This window comes from Panulirus ornatus, chromosome 69 (assembly GCF_036320965.1).
Source record: "Panulirus ornatus isolate Po-2019 chromosome 69, ASM3632096v1, whole genome shotgun sequence".
NCBI classification, from domain to species: Eukaryota; Metazoa; Arthropoda; class Malacostraca; order Decapoda; family Palinuridae; genus Panulirus; species Panulirus ornatus.
The window spans coordinates 17,299,714-17,318,619 of NC_092292.1; the positions used below are offsets into that span (position 1 = coordinate 17,299,714).

Here is an 18,906-nt window from a genome sequence, read left to right on the forward strand (position 1 = left end):
TATATTCTCTCAGACGTATTCATGAACGACTGTGGAATGGTGGCGTCTTTTATGTCAAGTTGACTATTTTAACAGTGCTTTGTTGACGAGTCCAGATACTCATCTGGAGCTTTTCTTCTTACTATAGAGATTTCACAGCGTAGAAATGACGGAAAACAGAGTGAGTATATTGTGGATGTGTTTTGTTTATGACGTTTCGGGAGAGTACCAATATAAAGTTGCCAATTCATCTCTTCCCTAAATTTGTGAAGATTACTGTGTAATGTGTTTCTAGAGTATAGCTATAACTATGAAGTTCGTGCGTTGTTATTTTACGTAACCTTGGAGTTTGGTAAAGCAGGATTTATGAAGTGCAGTGATACATAAAGAAACTAGGATGACAATTATTGCCAGCGAGTTGCGACTTGCTATGTTCCAACTTAACTGAACTCTTAGAGGTAGTGCACTGACCTATGAACTCTGGTAGTTTAATAATCTAACATGGAACGAATACACCCTTAATTTGTTAAGGATAAGTGATTCAGTTTAAGGCTTTAAGATGTAACTGTAATCTTGTGTCTAAACGCTTGTATACAAGCTTGCTTCCGTCATTTTGGGCCTTTTAAAATTTAAAAGTACCCAGTTTTTGAGGAACTTTTTTTTTCTGCGATAGATTTCTTAGACTCGAACGCCATTAAATCTATCAGTACGAAGATATACCGTGGAAATTTCAATATACAGCAAATCTTAAAGTGACTGGGAGACATCTGGGCTGTAGGATGCGTGTTTAAATGTATTACGTGAAGGATTTTATTTGTCAGACGGAAGTGCAACATAATAGTTCTATCGAGGGTGAATCTGGTTTGAGCAAGGTTTTTTTTTTTTTATAATGCCAGCCATATCAGCAGTAGATGTAAGGAATATGAATGTTTTTGTTAGGTATTATAATCGTTTCAGACATCAAACAAATTTTGTTTGGTTTGGTTGAATTTGTTTTCAGGTGGATCTTGATTTAACAGTTCTGACCTGCGTTTTTCTCTGACATGTAGACGTCTGAAAATGTAATTTTAGTAACTGTCATATGATAAACATTTGGATTCTGAGACAAGAATGTGTTGCAAAAACAACTGACCAGTCCATGATATCAGAAATAGACCAAAACTCTGAATTGACCCTGGCTGCAGATGGTTCTAATGTCAACATTAAAATGCTCTTAAACTATTGGAAAAAGTATAGGAGCGTATAGGAACGTATATTATACAGAATTATTGCATGGATCGTGTTGTAATCAGCCTGTATTAGGATGCATTGCAAATCTTGTATGAGTACGGAGTATAAAGTTTTATTGCTTTATTATAATCTGAAGTGTAACAGGGTTATGTTTGATTTTGGTTGCGTGCGAAAAGCCTATCGTGAAATGTTTTTTTTTACTAAGTGAATGAATGTGTAACATCTGTTATTAGAAAACTCGTTGCTTTGATATGACTCAGGCTGGCGTACTTTGTTGAAGTCTTTGACGTCACAAGATGCGCCATACGTTCTAGTAGTATTACGAAATGCGTATGTTTCTGTTGCTCGTTCTCATAGCCAAGGAAAGTTCGAACGATGATGCACATGGGAAATATTCATATAACTTGCAAGTTTTTAGGTTTGGTTAAGTTCTCAGTGGTAAAAAACGGTTAATGTAGATGTTGGATAGATCTCGCAAAGGCCTTGATGTACATATTTTTCTCCCTTCAACATCAACAAACTGATTCGTTTAAATCATTTAGTTAAATAGTTGATGGTCCCTATAGAGGTGCTTAGTTTATGAAACGTGAATGATTAGAGATACGTAGTACCATCGAACTAACCAACCCAGTTAAACATGACAAAATTCGCTAGTGTGCGTTTCCTGTGGACTCGTGCTGTGATGTGGCTCCGAGCCATGAGAGGTTTATTCCCGAGGATTAGGCTACTTGCGCTCTTGATGTAGACGAGGTCAGGGACATTGCTCGTGATAACCATACCCCATCTGTACGTTATCTTTGTCGCCAGATGTACTGGTACTCTTGATAAAACAGTTGTGTAAAATTTGCTTTTTTTAATGCATATTTTTTTGGTAAATGCACAATAAACGGACTGGTATGTAACCTTGAAGTTACATATGTATGTACTGAGCAGCGCAGGTGTGGCATTAGACAACCGTACAAAGTATCTTGCAAACTCTCACTTAGTTTGAAATACTAGAAGGACGTAACACAGACAAGATGAGTAAACTCAACGTGTTCAGTCCTGTTATCTACTTTGGGTAGATCGGTTGCATGTGTGCATGTACTTTTTGTGGGAATTTTACTGTTCTCTCGTCCTTAATTAAACCCATAAACTGAAGAAAAACTGGGGAACTGTTTCGTAGGTTAGTATTGCTTTAATAATGAAGTCCTTCAGATTGTCCTCTTAATGTATACGAAATAAGAAAATTGATTTAACATACTCGGGCTAACCATTTTGGCAATTGTTTTTTGCTCCATGCGATTATTGATGCCTCCTTGTGATCATTTGATATTTTAAGGAATGATAATAAATACGGAATGTATTTGAGTAAATACAAACATTGTCTGATGTAAAGCTGTTGGTAGATATTATTCTTGTACCATGGCAGATTTAATCGGTAAGTACAGTGCATACTGACTTGTAAGTCCTTGAATATGAATATTTAGTCAGAATCCAAAGAAGGATGAATTCGTGAAGTATGCACAGGGCCCGGAACTATGCTCTGCACTTGAAAGATTGAATTTTAAGTTAGCATCCGGGAAAAATCCTTGTTCCATTCTGTTCTTATGTTTTCGTTATTCTTTACGTTTTGATAGAGTTCCGGAACCATTCTTATCCCTTAGAAGTGTCAGTAACCCACATAGTATCGAGTGTAAATACATGAACAAACAACGTTATAACATTAATTCCGCTTTGTGTAGTATTAGAATGAATCTGGTTGATTATGGTAATGAACTGGAATGGCAACTAATTCTAATCTTTAAACACTGTGATTTTGTTCTCTTGTGTTAAGCGTCCGTATTTTGCTGTCCTGACAGGCGGATAGTGCCGTCGAGGCGGACATGTGGACGGAAGACGAACACAACAGTACCGAAGACGACGACGACGTTATAGCCGACGACGTTTTCGAGCTGTTGTGCATCTCCCACGCCCCAGGCGAGGATGAGCGCGGCAGCCGCCCCGCCCGACCAGCTAGCGTGAAGAGGGTATGCTTCGACTCTGCAACTGTAGTAATATATAGTCCTGTATTCGGATACTTGAAAAAATCACATCTGTAATGTGTGACTTTATTTAGTTTTTCATAAATGCATAACTGATTACATTTTACTTCATTTAGTCTTTAGTTCACATTGCTGAAATCTTTAATTTGTGCTGCTACCGTTAGATAAGTTAAAGGTTAACGCTATGTCTACAACAGAGAGTGCGAGTACAGTCTCAGCAGGAGGGTAGTGCCCCTGGGTCTACTGTCCAGCCACATCCCGTCTACAGCCAGTGGAAGCTGGGCGGCCGGCAGCATGTCCGCCAGGGGAACTCTCCTAGTATCATCACGTATCTCCACCCGACGACCTTCAGCCTTGAGACAGCTCGCGCTGCACCGCCCAGACACCCACCACCCACACCGCCCACTACCCCAACGTTGGCACCGAGCTCTCCCACGCCCATGACCGAAGATCCTGTGGGGTTGGTGACGCTGCACTCGCTATGCTGTGGCCGAGACTCCGGCTACGTGCCCTCGCCATCTTCCACCCAGTCGTTCACCTTCTCTAGTGACGAGGACGAACCCAAAGCTACCCCTACCCCACGACCCGGCGTCACGCCGCCCATAGCCATCCCACACGCCCGCCACCGCCCCACCCACCGCCCGCCTACGCCAGAGAAGAACCATCAGGAGAAGACCACGCCCAAGTCACCAGTGGAGGAGAAATGGACGCCTACACAACGCTGCCGGACTCGTTCCTGCCCCGAGGAAGTGCGACCGCCCACCCTGCCCCGCACCCCCGTGCCCAGGTTCCCTTCCACCCTAACGCCCACGCCTGCCCACGGTCGGAACTGGTCCACCCCGGCCACCACACCCGACGGCCTGCCTATCCTGACGCCCCCGCCGCTAGAGGCCAGGGCCATCACACCAAGGGCTTCCAGAGATGCGCTCATCGACCTCACCGAAGAAGACGGCGGCGGTGAGTTCACCCCACGGCTCTTATCAAGTAGGGTCCTGGCCATTTCATCAGTAGTTTTTTAATTATCTCTCTCTCTCTCTCTCTCTCTCTCTCTCTCTCTCTCTCTCTATATATATATATATATATATATATATATATATATATATATATATATATATATATATATATGCGTGTGTGTTAATTTGATGGCTATTAAGACGTAAAGAAGCCAAAACACATACCGGTAACATAGTGAAAAACAAAGTAGGTGTATAATAATGACTGTGTTTGTGATTCAGTGCCATTGGGATGACTTAGTAGAATTACACCCGGTATGTACAAGGTGATTCAGTAGCATTGGAATGACCAAATAGAGTTACGACCTATTTTCAGTTATTGTAGTACGATTTGTATTGGTATTGATGAAGGCGACGATAAGCGCGTTTCACGAGTTGAAACGCTCCTTTTGACGCGGCAGGTCATTTCAAAAAGACAGTTCTGTGTTAAAATGTCCAAAACGTTTTCCCTGGTGCTGAAAAGTCTTTAAAAGAGTCTTTCTGAAATATAACCAGTCGCGTCATTTGTGTGTGGATGTCACCTCGCATCATTCATAACTCAAGGTAGGTGTTTTTGTTCTGCAATTGCACTAACAAGATGATTTCGTTAAAATGCCCGGCCAACATACCCAGGGGGTTTTGCTCCCGTGCTCAAAGAAGTCAGATTAGCAGACACCAACTTTTCACTGCTTTACCGTTTCCTTTTCTCTCCCAAGGGACTGCACACGTCCTCGCCACCTTGTCTCTCATCCATCTGGGGGAAACGACCAAAAATTCGGCCCACCTATCCAACTGTAACAGACCCTTTCCTTTCCCAAAACGGAAATAGCTTTCTAACTCCTGACCGCCGTTTTGTGGCTACGAACTAATCCCAAATCTACCTCCTCTGTATCGCCAGACTCTGTCTTCCATCCCTAGAGAGCCGCGCCAAACTTCATCCTCCCTCACCTGTCGCCCATTTACTAGGTAAACAAGCCCATCTCGCGGGCTAGACATCACTAAGCACCGCACAGTCAAGGTTCCCAGAGTGGGTGGCCACTGACTGATGCCTCCTCTGTGGTGGGTCGAGATCCGATTCGATACCCGGTGGTGGGCAGCGATCGGCTGGAGATAACAGCCGAGATCCAAGCACCAGATTTGTTTCTTGTGAACGACCAAGGAGGGAGACATCGTAGTACCTCGTAAAAGTACCGACAGGATGGCCTCGTCTACTACAGACGTTGCCTTCGGTAGTAAAGGAGTTGAGGGACATTTTTAAAGGCCTGGCCTTAAGGTCTTACTGTCGCGTTCAACGGTCTTAAACAGTCAATCTTGAGGGGTCGTACTGTTGTGTTCAAGGATCAAATAGTCAGGCTTAGCCAAGGGTCGTACGGTTATTCTGTTGTCGGACCGCCATGGTCAAGGGTCACATCGTTTCCCTAGGTAACGGGAACCGGGGGTTAAACGAGGCTCCTTCCAAGTCGCACACTTTCGCACTAGTTTGGTAATAATGAGGAGGTTTTCTCAACACGTTCCTGACTGAGTTACCGAAGGCAATGGGGATATGTTTGCTCGCCCTAAAGTTTTGTTTTTTTTTAATCGTTTGGTAATCATGTTTTGGTCTTGCGAAGTCAAGAATTTAGTGAAGTTTAAGAACTCGTAATGTATTGAGTTTATCTGCATACTTGATGTTCGTTAGTGCAAAGTGTTCTGAGCAGTACATCATCCATTGCCTCTATTTTACAAAAATTTCCTACGTTATTGTATTTGTCAAGAAGGAAACCATTTTGTACACTGTCTCATCGTATGTGATTATAAGTAATCCGGAATCGGAGCGTTTATTTCCAATGTTTAGCCACTCGTTTGAAATCTCCAGATCGAAAAAAAAACAATGGATTAATCGATACAGTTGACACGAACTTTTTATCTGCTTCAAAACTAAGAAGCCCAGAAACAGTCTAAGCGCAAACACTGAAAATTCGCCCAGCGTACACCTCTGCAGCAGTCGATGCAAAATCCTTCCCTTCGTATTGCACCTCGGGGTAACGTAGGGATTCCCATCCTCGCACACATGACTAGATCACCACCCTTCCTTAGCTCCGGTTTGTCCTCTCCTCCACGTTCGGTCCTCCGACTAAATCGTTCGGCCCCGGAATTCGTACCTTTTCAAAACGACCACTTGATGATCGATTTGCTAGGCTTCAAGCTCCACATTCGCATCCTAGTTGTTGTGATTGACTTCATTAATATTAGGGGGAATTGATCATATTTAACCCATTACTTGCATTGGCTGTGAATTCAGCCCAACATAGTTTAACATTTAAATGTTGTGAATAAAGCAAGTACATTTATGGATATATCGAACGAATCTTTCATTCGGCAGAAATATTTAGACGGAAAATGCGAGGCAGATTGTTGAACATTGTCATGTTATATACACTGACGTGTCCTCCAACAGACCGCAAAGATGATCCGACAGGACACGAACCAGCGATGATGGACGCCAGAAACACGTCCCCCCCCCACACGACAGGTCCCGGCCGGCCTGACGTGTGCCGACACGATTAAAGGAAAGATGGGAGACTGGTGGGGGGAGAGGGTTAATCTGAGTCACCGTAAACAACAACACCTGTTCTTAGGCCTCCCCCCTGACGGTGTACAGGTGCAACCAATGGGACGGTTCTTGGAAATTGAAAGAGTGTGATGCCCGTTATAATTTGTTTCCCTGTGTCTGTAAGATTCGCGCACCCTTCCACATTTGATCGCCGTTTCCTGAGTTAGCGAGGTCATGCCATGAACAGACGGCGAAAAGCCGCAGCCGCTTGCATTCATTCTCAAGCTGTCGTGTATAATTCACCGAAACTACAACTCGCTATCCACAACCAACCCCTCCACAGACCTTTCCATGGCTTACCCCGAACGCTTCGCATACCCTGGTTCAATCCATTGACAGGACATCTACCCCTGTATACCATATATTTCCAATTCACTCTATTCCGTGCACGCGTTTCAACCTCCTGCCTCCTCACTCCATCCATCTCCAATTTGGTCTTTCCGTTCTCCTTGTTCCCTCCAATTCTGATATATTAGCTTTTTTTCTCGTTCTCTTGCGCGTATATATATATATATATATATATATATATATATATATATATATATATATATATATATATATATATATATATTGCCTCTATTATTCACAAAGAACTCCGGTGATACTTCCTGCGTGTTGAATCGTAGCTCCTAGGGCCAACATTTGACGTACACAAAGCAGTTCTGTTTTGAAACTACAGGAAATATCTGACTTCTTACAAGTGCGCGTCGGTGGTGGTCAAGGCTACCCGATACCTAATTACATCTGCAGTGGTTGCAAAGTTTACCAGGTTAGTAGCCACGATATGCTTGTGATGTTTCCCACCGAACGAACCTAAAACAGCAATAGGGCGTTCGGTAATAAGCGATTACATTCGTTGACATGAAACTGCGTTGTTTTGCCACTATCAGTGAAGATATTTGGCCGTGTGACGGTGTGATGTTTAGTATAATGATTATGATGCTTTGAATGTTAGGTAACGCGAGTTCGTACTTCATGTTTTTCACAATCAAAAGTGACGTTTCTCGGAACAGTCTGTTTTCCCGGTGACAGATTCCAGTATTTAGAAGACTGTGGAATTGCTTTTGTGAAAAGAAAGAATCCTCATTTTACGTATTGCAGAATACAGGGGATTCCCGATTTTCGGTGCGCGAGACAAAGGGAAAGGGAAGGTCGATGACTTTTTTTTTCTGTAAGATACTGAAATCCTAGACTGTACCGGCTATTTTTTGGTCCATAGAATTCATTCCCCAGGGTTGGACAGATATATTGAACGGTTTGCCTTTAGGGTTAGACAGATAAACGAGCTGGTACCCATTAGGTTGTTCAGCATAGTATTAGGGGTAGTTAGATAAGGTTAGAGTTGGGTATGAGGGGTTACCATATATACAGGTCACTACGGATGTTTGAATAAGGAATAGTCACTCACTAAGGATGGTCAGGGAAAGGGTTGGTTAATTACCACAGATAAGGGGAGTCATCATTGGTAGTCAGATGATAGAACAGTTATCAGAGATTATCAGATGAGGTAACAGTTGCTAAATCGTTTTCGGAAGCTACACACCCAAAGCACTCTACCCTTCTACTACAACTATAGCTATCCCCTACACCACTTGACAAGTACTGTGACAATTTGCTGAGCTGTCGTAACAGGTTGTGCAGAAAGGAACGTGCACATGTTGAATGAGAACATTGAATGACAAGGTAAAGTTCGTTCGGGTTACTTGATAGATTGATTGACAGTATTTTAGACGGCTTGGTACGTGTTGAATCAAGTTTGTTCCTGTCCGGTAAATTACCTGGTGATCTGACCACAAGTCTTGGGTCCCTTGGGACCTTGTATGACATGCTGGGGGAAAGGGGAAGGGGTCAGGTGTACTCGCCCAAGCAGGTTTCCTCTGTAGGGGGGGAAAGGGGAGAGACTATAGTGTGATCTGGTTCTTGTGTTAAGTATAGCGTCTTATAACTGCCTGTTGTGTACTTTACATATTTGTACTTTACCGGGAGGGAGTTTTACACTCGAGGGGCCTCAGTCAGTCCTTACCCCAAGCTTCAGATGCACATTTTTTTTCTTTAGTCATTCCTTCCATTACATATCTATCCCATCCATATCCCCTACTATGTCGTGTTTCTTAACCTCCTTTCGTTCTTCATTCTCATCCCTTCTGTCACCCACCACGATCCTAAATCATTGTCTAGTCACTCCCTTGCCTCTCTTCCTTCTCCATTCATCCCCGTACAGCGAGCACAATGTACGACCCAAAACACCAGTTGTAGCATCGAGAGCACCCGGTCAGGTAGAGGGAGGAGAGGGTAGTAGCAGTAGTGTCTCGAGAGGGTAGGTGACGGCAGTGTAGTTGATGGGGGTGTCGGCCCAGCGTGACGTATTGTCCGATGAACTTTTGCCCTCCCGAACGTTTAGTCGCCTCCCCAGGCCAACACACACGCATGCACAAAGGAGTTACTTTTTTTCCCTTCTCTTGCGGTTACTCATTTCTAGTAACTCTACATTGTAAACAAAGTGGTTGAAAGTGGCTTTACCGACTCTACTGTATTACGAAAGGGATCAGTATAAACGTATTACCGGAGTGAATCCTCCTGTATTTGTTCTTGTAATTAAGTTTATTGGGGTCACTATTTTGTATCAAAGTATATGGTGGTTAGTAACCATGTTTTTTACGGATTTGAAACTTGAGTTAAAGAGAACATTGGAAGGACAGATCATCATAATTTGAAGTTAAAGGACAAGACACGGTAATTTGAAAGACCAGAAAAAGTCAAAGACTTATTATGAAAAAGAGGTCAGCTTAACAGCCTAGGAGAATTTAAAAGGTACGATAGAACAAGAAGTGAGTAAAACGGGTTATGTTTGCCAGTGTTGCACAGTAAGGAACAGAGGATATCTGTCAGGAGTATCGGTTCAGAAATTGGGAAAAGTAAACCTTTGTGATCCGTAAGGTAGGTACCTTTTCAGATTAGGAAGAATGAACCAGTGATGTTCGACACAAGGTAGGTACCCCCTCAGATTGGGGAAAAAATAATCATTGGTGCTCAAGGTGCGTACCTCTTCAGATTGGGTAAAATTTAGCCAGTGGTAGTGCACCAGTTGTCCTTTTTTTTTTTTTTTTTTTTTTTTTTTACAGATTTGGGAAAATTAACCTGTGGTGTTCTCCAAGGTAGGTGTGTGTGTGCAGATTAGGAAACAACATGTAGTGTTTGAAAAAAAAAAGTGGACAATGTAAGACATGATTACAGCCACGTAATGCTTAGGTGGAACTAAGACTTGGTGAGTTTTGTGACATACGGTGGAGCTTAGTGAATGACACAAGAAAAAGTGCAAGAATCGATTCTGAAATGAGATGCTAAAGTAACTGGAGTCGATGAGTTAAATAGGCTAATTAAAGAAATTGGAAGTTCGGAAAACATAGTAAATAAAGCCAGTGTAATACAAACTGAGGTTGGCCCATCAATGTAAAGCCTTGTACACTTACGAACAATCGTACATATACATCTAAAGGTACAGTGCTAAGAGCCAGATTCGCTTGCTAATTATTTTCTTCTACTGTAAATGTACCCAAGTTCTCGTGGTGCTACTTGACAACAGCCGTGACCCGACACGACCTGTCTGTAAGGTTTGATACCTAAATGACCCCTTCCTCTCCCCACACCTGATGCTGGTGTAAACAACGCGTCCGAACTCGTCCATCTCAATCTCGCGGACACACGAGTGGTGTGTGAGCACGGCGGCAGTTGAGTAGTGTTCTTTATATACAGCTGAAGGATTCGCGTTGATGAAAGTCGATATTTAAGTTAAAGTATAGAACTGCAGACAACTAGATATGAAGGTTAACGTACTAGCTATAGGATCTTGGTACGCGATAAGTGCTTTTACAGTGTGGCTTCTCGCTTCAAGTTCGCATCCTTTTGTTGGACAAAGGGATACAGTTTTACGTGTTTACTCGGGCACGCATTGGCTAGTTTCCGTTCTCAGGGGAGACCACCGGAACTTGCATACCCAGGGTAATAAACCCGTTAACGCAATATATACCGTGCTGGGAAGCCTTCGCTTACAAAGGCTAGATAAAGCTATCCCCGTTTTCTGTTGTACACTTGGTAACTCGCGTAGAACTTTATGCATGTGATTCCTATGTAATTAATCCCTTCTTTCAGGTCTCTGAGAGACTGGCTTCGTTGAAACTTGAGCCTTCGGCCATGCGACACGTGTAACCTCACTTTACCATGTGCTACAAGTTTGCTTGCGTCTTGTTCCTTAGGGTAACCTGGAAACTATGATGCGTATTCGTTAGACATCCATGTATTAATATATTTTCGTAGTTTGGGATGAGGCTAATGCTAAGTCTTGTCTGAATGAGAGGTCGTTCTTAGATCTGAAACGCGCTGCTGCGGATAGCATATTTTCACATCTACTCAAGTTTACCGAGAGTGACACTTTAAACAATGGGGAAACTTGCGCACACAATGCAAATAGAGCGATTGTAAATGAATATGAACGTAAGAAAATCGTAATACCTACTTTGTCGGTTATTAGCGGACACTGAGAGGAAACAGATGGAGGGGCTTGGTGAGTGTGACTAATGTGGAGCGTCGGTAGGTGATGAGGATTAGCCGGAACTCTGTACCAGAGACCCATGCCAGTCTTGCCCTAACCCACACTTGTCAAGCGTAGCCCATAATTGTCAAGGCTGAGTAGTTCTCCTGACAGCTGTCTTGCATACGTTTTTTTTTTTTTTTTTAAGGCACCAGCAAGCATTTGTTTTTCTTAACCGCGAGACATTATTTTTGTTGAGGTTTATAGCATAGGTTGCTTTCGAATTTACATAATTGTCCAGAATATGATTTGGTCCTTATTGTACTAAACCCTTGGGAATGAACTTCATGAAATACTTAAGGCTACAATTTTTATTTGATTTGTATAACAATCGAGTATTTATGTTTGATCTACTCATCCCATCAAAGGATAACGCTAGCGTCGAGTTCGCCCAGGTTGGCCGGACTGGGATCGACAGGTGATGCCATCTGTTGTTGTGAGGAAACAATTCTCTACGTCAGTCGAATGAAGTAGTTGACGTGGAAAGGTAGTTAGATATTCACATTCAGTTAGCTTTCTAACCAGATGTTTTTACTTTTATCTACGTGGAATTGAAAAACTTGTAGAATGTGGTTTCCCTCTTGGTGAGGGAGATGGCGGTAGTGGTGTCGGGTCTACGGTGTGAGTGGTCCTTGTCCTTGGCGATGCGGGACTGAGGGTTCTCGCCCAGCCTCTCCGCAGATACACACTTCGAACTATGTCGTTATAATAGCTTTTCTTTATCTACATGATTAATGACGAGTTTGCTTAGGTAGTTTCGTTTCTCTTTGAGTGTATCATTGTAAGTTGGAGTTGAAAGCATTTCCATCGAACGCTCTGGACAATTTTTCCATAAGTATTTGAATTTGTCCTTATCTTGTAATTTCAGATTCTTAATGGGCATATTCAGATGCACCATTTAAATTCTCGACATTCCATTTAACTTTACTATATTTCTGATTTTCACATAAATTCCCACTAGTAGATTTGACTTTGCAAAGTCTGAAACTGTAACTACTATGCCTTACAAGAAGAAAAAGTCGTAACTTAACCTGGTCGTTAATTTGATGGTAGCAGCTTCAACATCGGTGACTCATCGATGTGAATTCCGGTGGTGTGAATGTTTTCCGGACACGACTCTCTGCTCCTACGCTACGTTCTTGTCATCTGTCGTTCGAGTATTTTTCCTCTTTGTCACTGTTGTCTTTTATTTTTTTTTTTTTTTTAGCATCTCTTGCCTGCTACATTACGTCTTGGTAACCACAGGGGGAAGGTGGGTGGGTGGTGATGGAGATGTGAGGAGGGGTAGCGTAAGAGGAGTAGCCAAGCTTTGTTTACGATGGTTGGGGGTGGGAAGGACCAAAGGCCGTCACCATAACACACCTTATCTTCTCGGTCACAGCAGCTGGCCAGTTTGGTGTACACATTCATTTATTTCCTTGTTTGACGTGGATTGTGCTCGCTTCCTTCTACCGCCTTTTATATACCCTTCATCTACATGATGACAACGTTTTGTCATTTAAAGTTATCCCAAGTTGAATTTTGATTACATAGGCGATTGTAACTTGTGCATGTTAAGACAAGCATCGCAGAGTAGTAAGTGAAAATTGTTGTCTCAGAAACCTTTGATGTGGAATGTGTTTATGAAGGATTTAAAAACTGCGTACTTCATATTCTGCAAAAAATGCCTCAAGACTTGTGTGTTATATTTGAAATGTCTGTCTTTAAAAGCTTCGTAAAGTTTGCCAAGATTTTGATTTTTTGTCGGGCTAATGACTAATTTTCAGAAAATGGCCCCATATTACATTCTTTAATGTTACTTCTGAAGTTCTTTACTGACTGCTGCTTTACTTTTTTCTTTCAATGGAACAGGATCCAAATTAACTTCCGCTCTTGACCGGAAGCAGTCTGCAATTTTATCGAATTTAGACTCGAGAGGCTTACGATTTGGAAGACGTCGGTGTAATACCACTGCATTCGTGTATCGTGAATTTGCCCTTCCTGAACACGAGAGACTGCTTATGCGATGCCATTTTTCGGATACGAATAAACATGCCGAAAATATCTGTTATTAATCTTTAAGAAATTGAGAAATAAAAGCATCATTTTGAAGGCTGTTCGAAATTACCCCTCATGACACGTTTTCATTGTGGATAGTACTTTTATGACCCTTTACTATTGAACTTGCCTTGCTAGCTCCACTTCATAACACAATTTCAAAGGACTTTTGTATGCGTGCGGACTTGCATGTCTTGTGTGTGTGTGTGCACGAGTTTTTTTTTTTTCCCCCAAGATTGTGCGCGAACAGTTTCGGGTAGAAGAGCATGTGAAACTTGATGAGTTTCAGATGAACATCTTCACATGGTGAGTTCTGTAATAGATTTGGAGCATAACCTGTCGTGGTCTTTTTTTTTTATTATTTGGCTTTTGTCGCGCAGGGTTAGGTAAGGTTTTTATTATCATAACCAATATTTCGTAACCCAGCTGTTTTACTACTGCGTTGTAGTCTTGTAAACTTTGTTTTTACCAGTTCTGTATTATTCGTCATAAGGTATTAGTTTATCTGACATGCATATGCATTTACTCTTTCCTTGTTATGTCTTGTAAAAATGATAGTTTGAAAAGTAGAGGGAGGGGACATCACGTAAAACGGTATGATTTGTGGTACTATGTACATCTTTACTGCTGGTTTGTAGTCAGTAGTAGTAAAAGTAATTGTGCGTTTATGGGGGTGGAAACGCGGACTAATTTCTACCAGTGTAACCCATTTATAGGTACCTGTGACTTAAGTTGGTCCGGCCAGTGCCCTATGCTAGATTAGCCGCCTCTTACCTAACCTGCCAAGGAATAAACTGCGCGGGTAATCTTGGACCAGCCTTATCCTTCAGATGGGTGTGGGAGTCCTTGGATCGGTCTCTTGTGCGCTTTGTCCTCTCTCTCTCTCTCTCTCTCTCTCTCTCTCTCTCTCTCTCTCTCTCTCTCTCTCTCTCTCTCTCTCTCCGAATATTACCTCGTGTAAATTGCTGTAGATATTCTAGGTGAAAATGGTTATCAGTAAGACGAAGGCTTGTTGCGAGGCGTAGGCTTGGCCAAGGTGAAAACAAAGAAAAACATGCTTTTTATGTATTCATATTATTCAAACTACACTTTGTGAAAATATTTACGTTAGCCAAACCAATCTGAATACGTATTGATTTAGGTTAGGCAGCGTTTGTCTGAAATTTTAACATCTGCTTGGAATATGATGGCCTTGAATTATAAGGAGTTTCAATACCTGAATAACGCGGACAACGCAACCATTGTTTTGTCTTTGTAGCTGTCGGATGATTGTTGAGCGCTCATGGAGATTTTCCGCTCGTTCGGTGGTGTGAGGGATTCTTTAATGGAAGGAGAAGCTGTGATATACCGTATGTTACTTGTGTTTAGTTTGCTTAGCTAACTTAGCCGTTACGTAGATTGACATTGATAATTTTCTCTTTTTTTTCAGTTGTCGTAATCTCTTCGTACTCTTAATAGTACTGGTTAAGTTTAATTAGATAAATGCAACAGTCTGCTTAAAGTACACAGAGAAAATACGCAGACTTGGGGCTTTACTCGCTGAGTGTGGCCTGCCTATTAGCACCAGACCTTTGCTACCTCATCATTAGTTGTCCCTAACCTAACCTACCAGCCGGGGATTTGTCGTCGTCTGCATGGATCCTATATTTAGCAGGGCGCCTACCATATCCCTGCCGATCGCTGTCCTCACAACATCTGCCGGAGGCAGGACAAGGGCGCCACGCAAGATGGAGGAGGGGCCGGTGTAGTATAGTTTGGTGGAGGAGAGGCTAGGCTGTGGAGGGCAGAATGGCGTGTAGAGGAGGGGTCGTCCGGGGTACGAGTTGTGGAGGGTAGGATAAGCAGGGAGGCGGTGTAGAGATGAGGGAGGAGGAGGAGGATCGGGAGGGAGGGACAGGACAGACGAGGGTTCAGACAGGGTGCGGGGGGGATTGTCGGGTGGTGGCGGAGTGAGGGAGGGAGGGAGAGAGCAGTAGCCGGGGCTGCCTGGAGCCATCAGGTTAAAGCTCCGCCCAGCGACCGCCGCACTCCTGTCCGTCATTACATCACGTGGCCCGATGCTCACACTGATAAAACTGTTTACCCGACACACTCATTATCCACACTACGCTAGTTTCCCCCCCCCCCCCCACACACACACACACACACACGCCATTGCCGTCGGATAGCATGACGTTTTCGATGCTGTCACTCCCGCCGATATTGCCTTCGCCTGTCGCGCGTCTTTGGGCAAGGAGCGGCGAGATGTAGCTTTGGGATCGTTGCTTTTGTTCAGCAGTCGTTGGAAGGAATAGAGCGAGAGAAAATGGGGTTTGGGGTACGAAAACAAAACTGTCCTTTGTGCTGCTGGGATGACCAGTCTGTTGATGGTACTTATTGATGATACTTATAACTGGGATTGTGAGATGGAAATTGAACATCAACTCCACCCAATGTACTTGTTATTATGCGATTGAAATTGGTCGTATTTGCAATTGGTTGCTAACAATAGGGGAACAGTTCCTAAACAGAATTACGTAGTGTGTGATGCACTGCCACTCGAGTATAACCCTGTGCAGTTACTCGTAGACTTTATGAATAAGTGAGGTAACCTTGACGTAGAGCTTATTGCTTGTAGTGTACCTTATTTAGTGGGGATGGGAGGGGGGGGGGGTTCTAGACGAGTAGGTTGGGATTGAGTATTAGGGGGAGGAAAGAGGGGGGGGAGGGAGGACGTGTTGGATACGACGTTGTTGACCAAGGTGGTCAGTTGTGGTCCTTACTCTGGAGGTAAACGTGGGGACAAGACTCATTATATGCTTAACGCGCGCGCGCTACCTCCTTCCTCTCTGGTCCTTTTTCCCTAGTATGACGCATAGTGTTGAAAACGTTGCCTATTGTCTGGCAGAAAAGATTTGACGGTAAGCTGGGGATAAGTAATGCTAAATGTGCAGCTTTGAAGCTTAGTTACCAGGCACTCATTTTGCTTTGATTCACGTCCGTGTTATCAAACTCGTTAATTCGGTAATTAGCGGCTGGTCAAGTACTGAATATACATACTGTATTGGAGGCGCTTGTAGTGGGGTCGTGCTATATGTTGGGTTTTACAAGTGCAGTAAACTGGGGGGTGCACAGCACTTTCCCGCCAATTATTAAATGGCCTGGTGGTGGCCGGCGGCGTTGCGGGCGGCCGTGGGGATGGCGGGCGGGCAATGGATAATGGCTCGTCTTGAGATTGTTTCCCCAGGGCGAACAGCCCCATGATTACTTGTTCGTCTGCCGGGATATATATGAATATATATATATATATATATATATATATATATATATATATATATATATATATATATATGAATATATATATATATATGAATAATATATATATATATATATATATATATATATATATATAGAGAGAGAGAGAGAGAGAGGGGTAATTTACACAGAACCATTTAGGAAGTTACTCGGCAAACCTGGTACTGTGATGCATCTTGTATGAGGTGAATCTGGTTGTTGTTCTAATTTGCTGTGCGCTCATTACTTATTATCTAACATGTCAAGGGGGAAGAAAATATAGCTACTTCGATGAAGACAGTGATGATGTTTACTACTACGGAGCGTTAAGGCCTGTGGTACTATTAAAGATTTGTATTTTGTATTCGTACGTATGAAAGTTTAATGCACTGCATATTGCTGTTACTCTTTCCTTTTGTATAATGAATATAAATGTGTGTGTGTGTGTGTATGTGTGTGTGTGCCCGCGCGCCAGTCCCCCTCGACTTCAGAAGACTTACTATGACCTCTCGTGGTGGGCTTTGTGCAGGTGGTGTCTTGTTAGGGAAACGCCCAAGCCCCTAATCTCGTGACACCTGTCTAGGATGTCGGGTAGCTGGGGTCGCACCTGTATCAGGACCACAACACTGCCTTGGTAAGTCAGAGAGAGCAAGGGAGAGGATCGTAAGAAACGCAAGAGGAAAGACTTAGAGTAGATGGAAAAGAAAGAAACATTGCGGAAAAGATGACAGTTGAAGAAATGGTAAGGATGAATAACTGCCCTGAGGATAAAGCAGACGAAAGGATACTTCGAGGAGTTAATGGGGTTGAGAAGATACTTCGAAGAGTAAATGGAGTTGAGAAGATACTTCGAGTGAATGAGGTTGAGAAGCGACTTGAGAGGTGTAGTTGGCAGAGGGCAAAAGGATCTTTGGATAAGGGCGAGTACAAGATGACGAGGTGGTGGTGGTATCGTTGTGGTATATGTGGTACACCGAAAAAACTTGAGAGGTTTCTGTGTTTAGGGTTTCATAGCGCTGTGATTTTGTTTTCGCCCTTCATGTTCTTTTTTTTTTTTTCGTGAGGTGGATATGTCGCAGAGATATTCAAGTTTTTTGCGATTCTTTCAGTTAGTACCGAAAACATCTCTTGGATACGTTGCAGAGAACAAAGATGCGTAGAGACGGTGGAGGAAAATCCGGCTCAGGTACAAAGCCATGAATTATCTGTTAACCTTGAAGGAACACAGTTTGGGTACAGGTAGTCAAGAAAGGGGTAGCTTGGTTGGAAGAGGAAGAGCAAAAGATGAGAAGAGAGACGAGACGGTAAGAAAAAGCAACAGATGATGAGACACCTATTGTATGTTCACACATGAAAGTTGAACATGAACGGAAGAGGGGAACTTATAAAGCAAGAAGGTTGTGGGTTTTGGATTAACCCAAACGTCTCTTGTGTTTCCATTCACACGAGATGGATCGAGCGAGTTATTTGTAAGGAAATAACTGTTGCAAAAGTGGTCCCAAGCTGCATCCTCGCGGGATGATAAAGGTCGCTAGGGGCTCCCGTTTCCCTTGGCGGTTGACATTGAAACCTGCTGCTTGGAAGCTGAAGTACAGTCCTGTTGAATAAATAGTAAGATACGTTTTTTTTATGTATTCAACTGCATTTTAGGGATAACAAATTCATTCTCATGTAAATGGATGAAACTTTATACCACTAGCCTACATAGGGATGCTATCAGTAGTTTATTCTGTCCTGGTCAACTTTTTTTTTTCTTTTCTATCGGTCGTTAAAAAAAACAAAAAAAACATCTGGAATAGTGAAGAACTGAAGGTGACTTTCACGCGTCGTGCATGACTGTACGACTCTCGAGGAAGCACGACGGTACGACCCTTACGTCAAAGGCCAAGTCGTGCGTGAGAGGGTTTGATGACGACTTGAAATAATCGCAGGAAATTAAGAATATATAACGAGGTGAATAGATCAGAGGATAGTGCTTATTTTTGGTGTGTGTGTGTGTATGTGTTGTCAAATGGAGGGTAAAACTAAAGACGACGACGCTTAAAGTTGGATGTGGTGGTGGTAGTGGTTCAGCAGGGAGATTAAGGCAACAGGGTGGGTTATGAACATCGGGCGAGGCAGGTGGGGAGAGGATGAGATGGAGGGAGGGAGAGGACAGCGCCCCGGGCACCCTCCACCTGCTGGCCTTAA

The 18,906-nt window shown here is 43.0% G+C and overlaps 1 protein-coding gene across 3 annotated transcripts in view; it reads left to right on the top strand.

Annotated features, from left to right (window-relative positions):
* LOC139747613 (uncharacterized) overlaps positions 1-18,906 on the top strand; it is a 26,879-nt gene continuing 7,973 nt past the window's right edge. For all 3 annotated transcript variants that reach the window (XM_071660087.1, XM_071660088.1, XM_071660086.1), the window contains exons 1-3: positions 1-160; positions 3,051-3,218; positions 3,431-4,190. In XM_071660087.1, the coding sequence (XP_071516188.1) occupies positions 146-160; positions 3,051-3,218; positions 3,431-4,190 (943 nt within the window). In that variant the 5' untranslated portion in view covers positions 1-145. The remainder of the gene's footprint in view (positions 161-3,050; positions 3,219-3,430; positions 4,191-18,906) is intronic.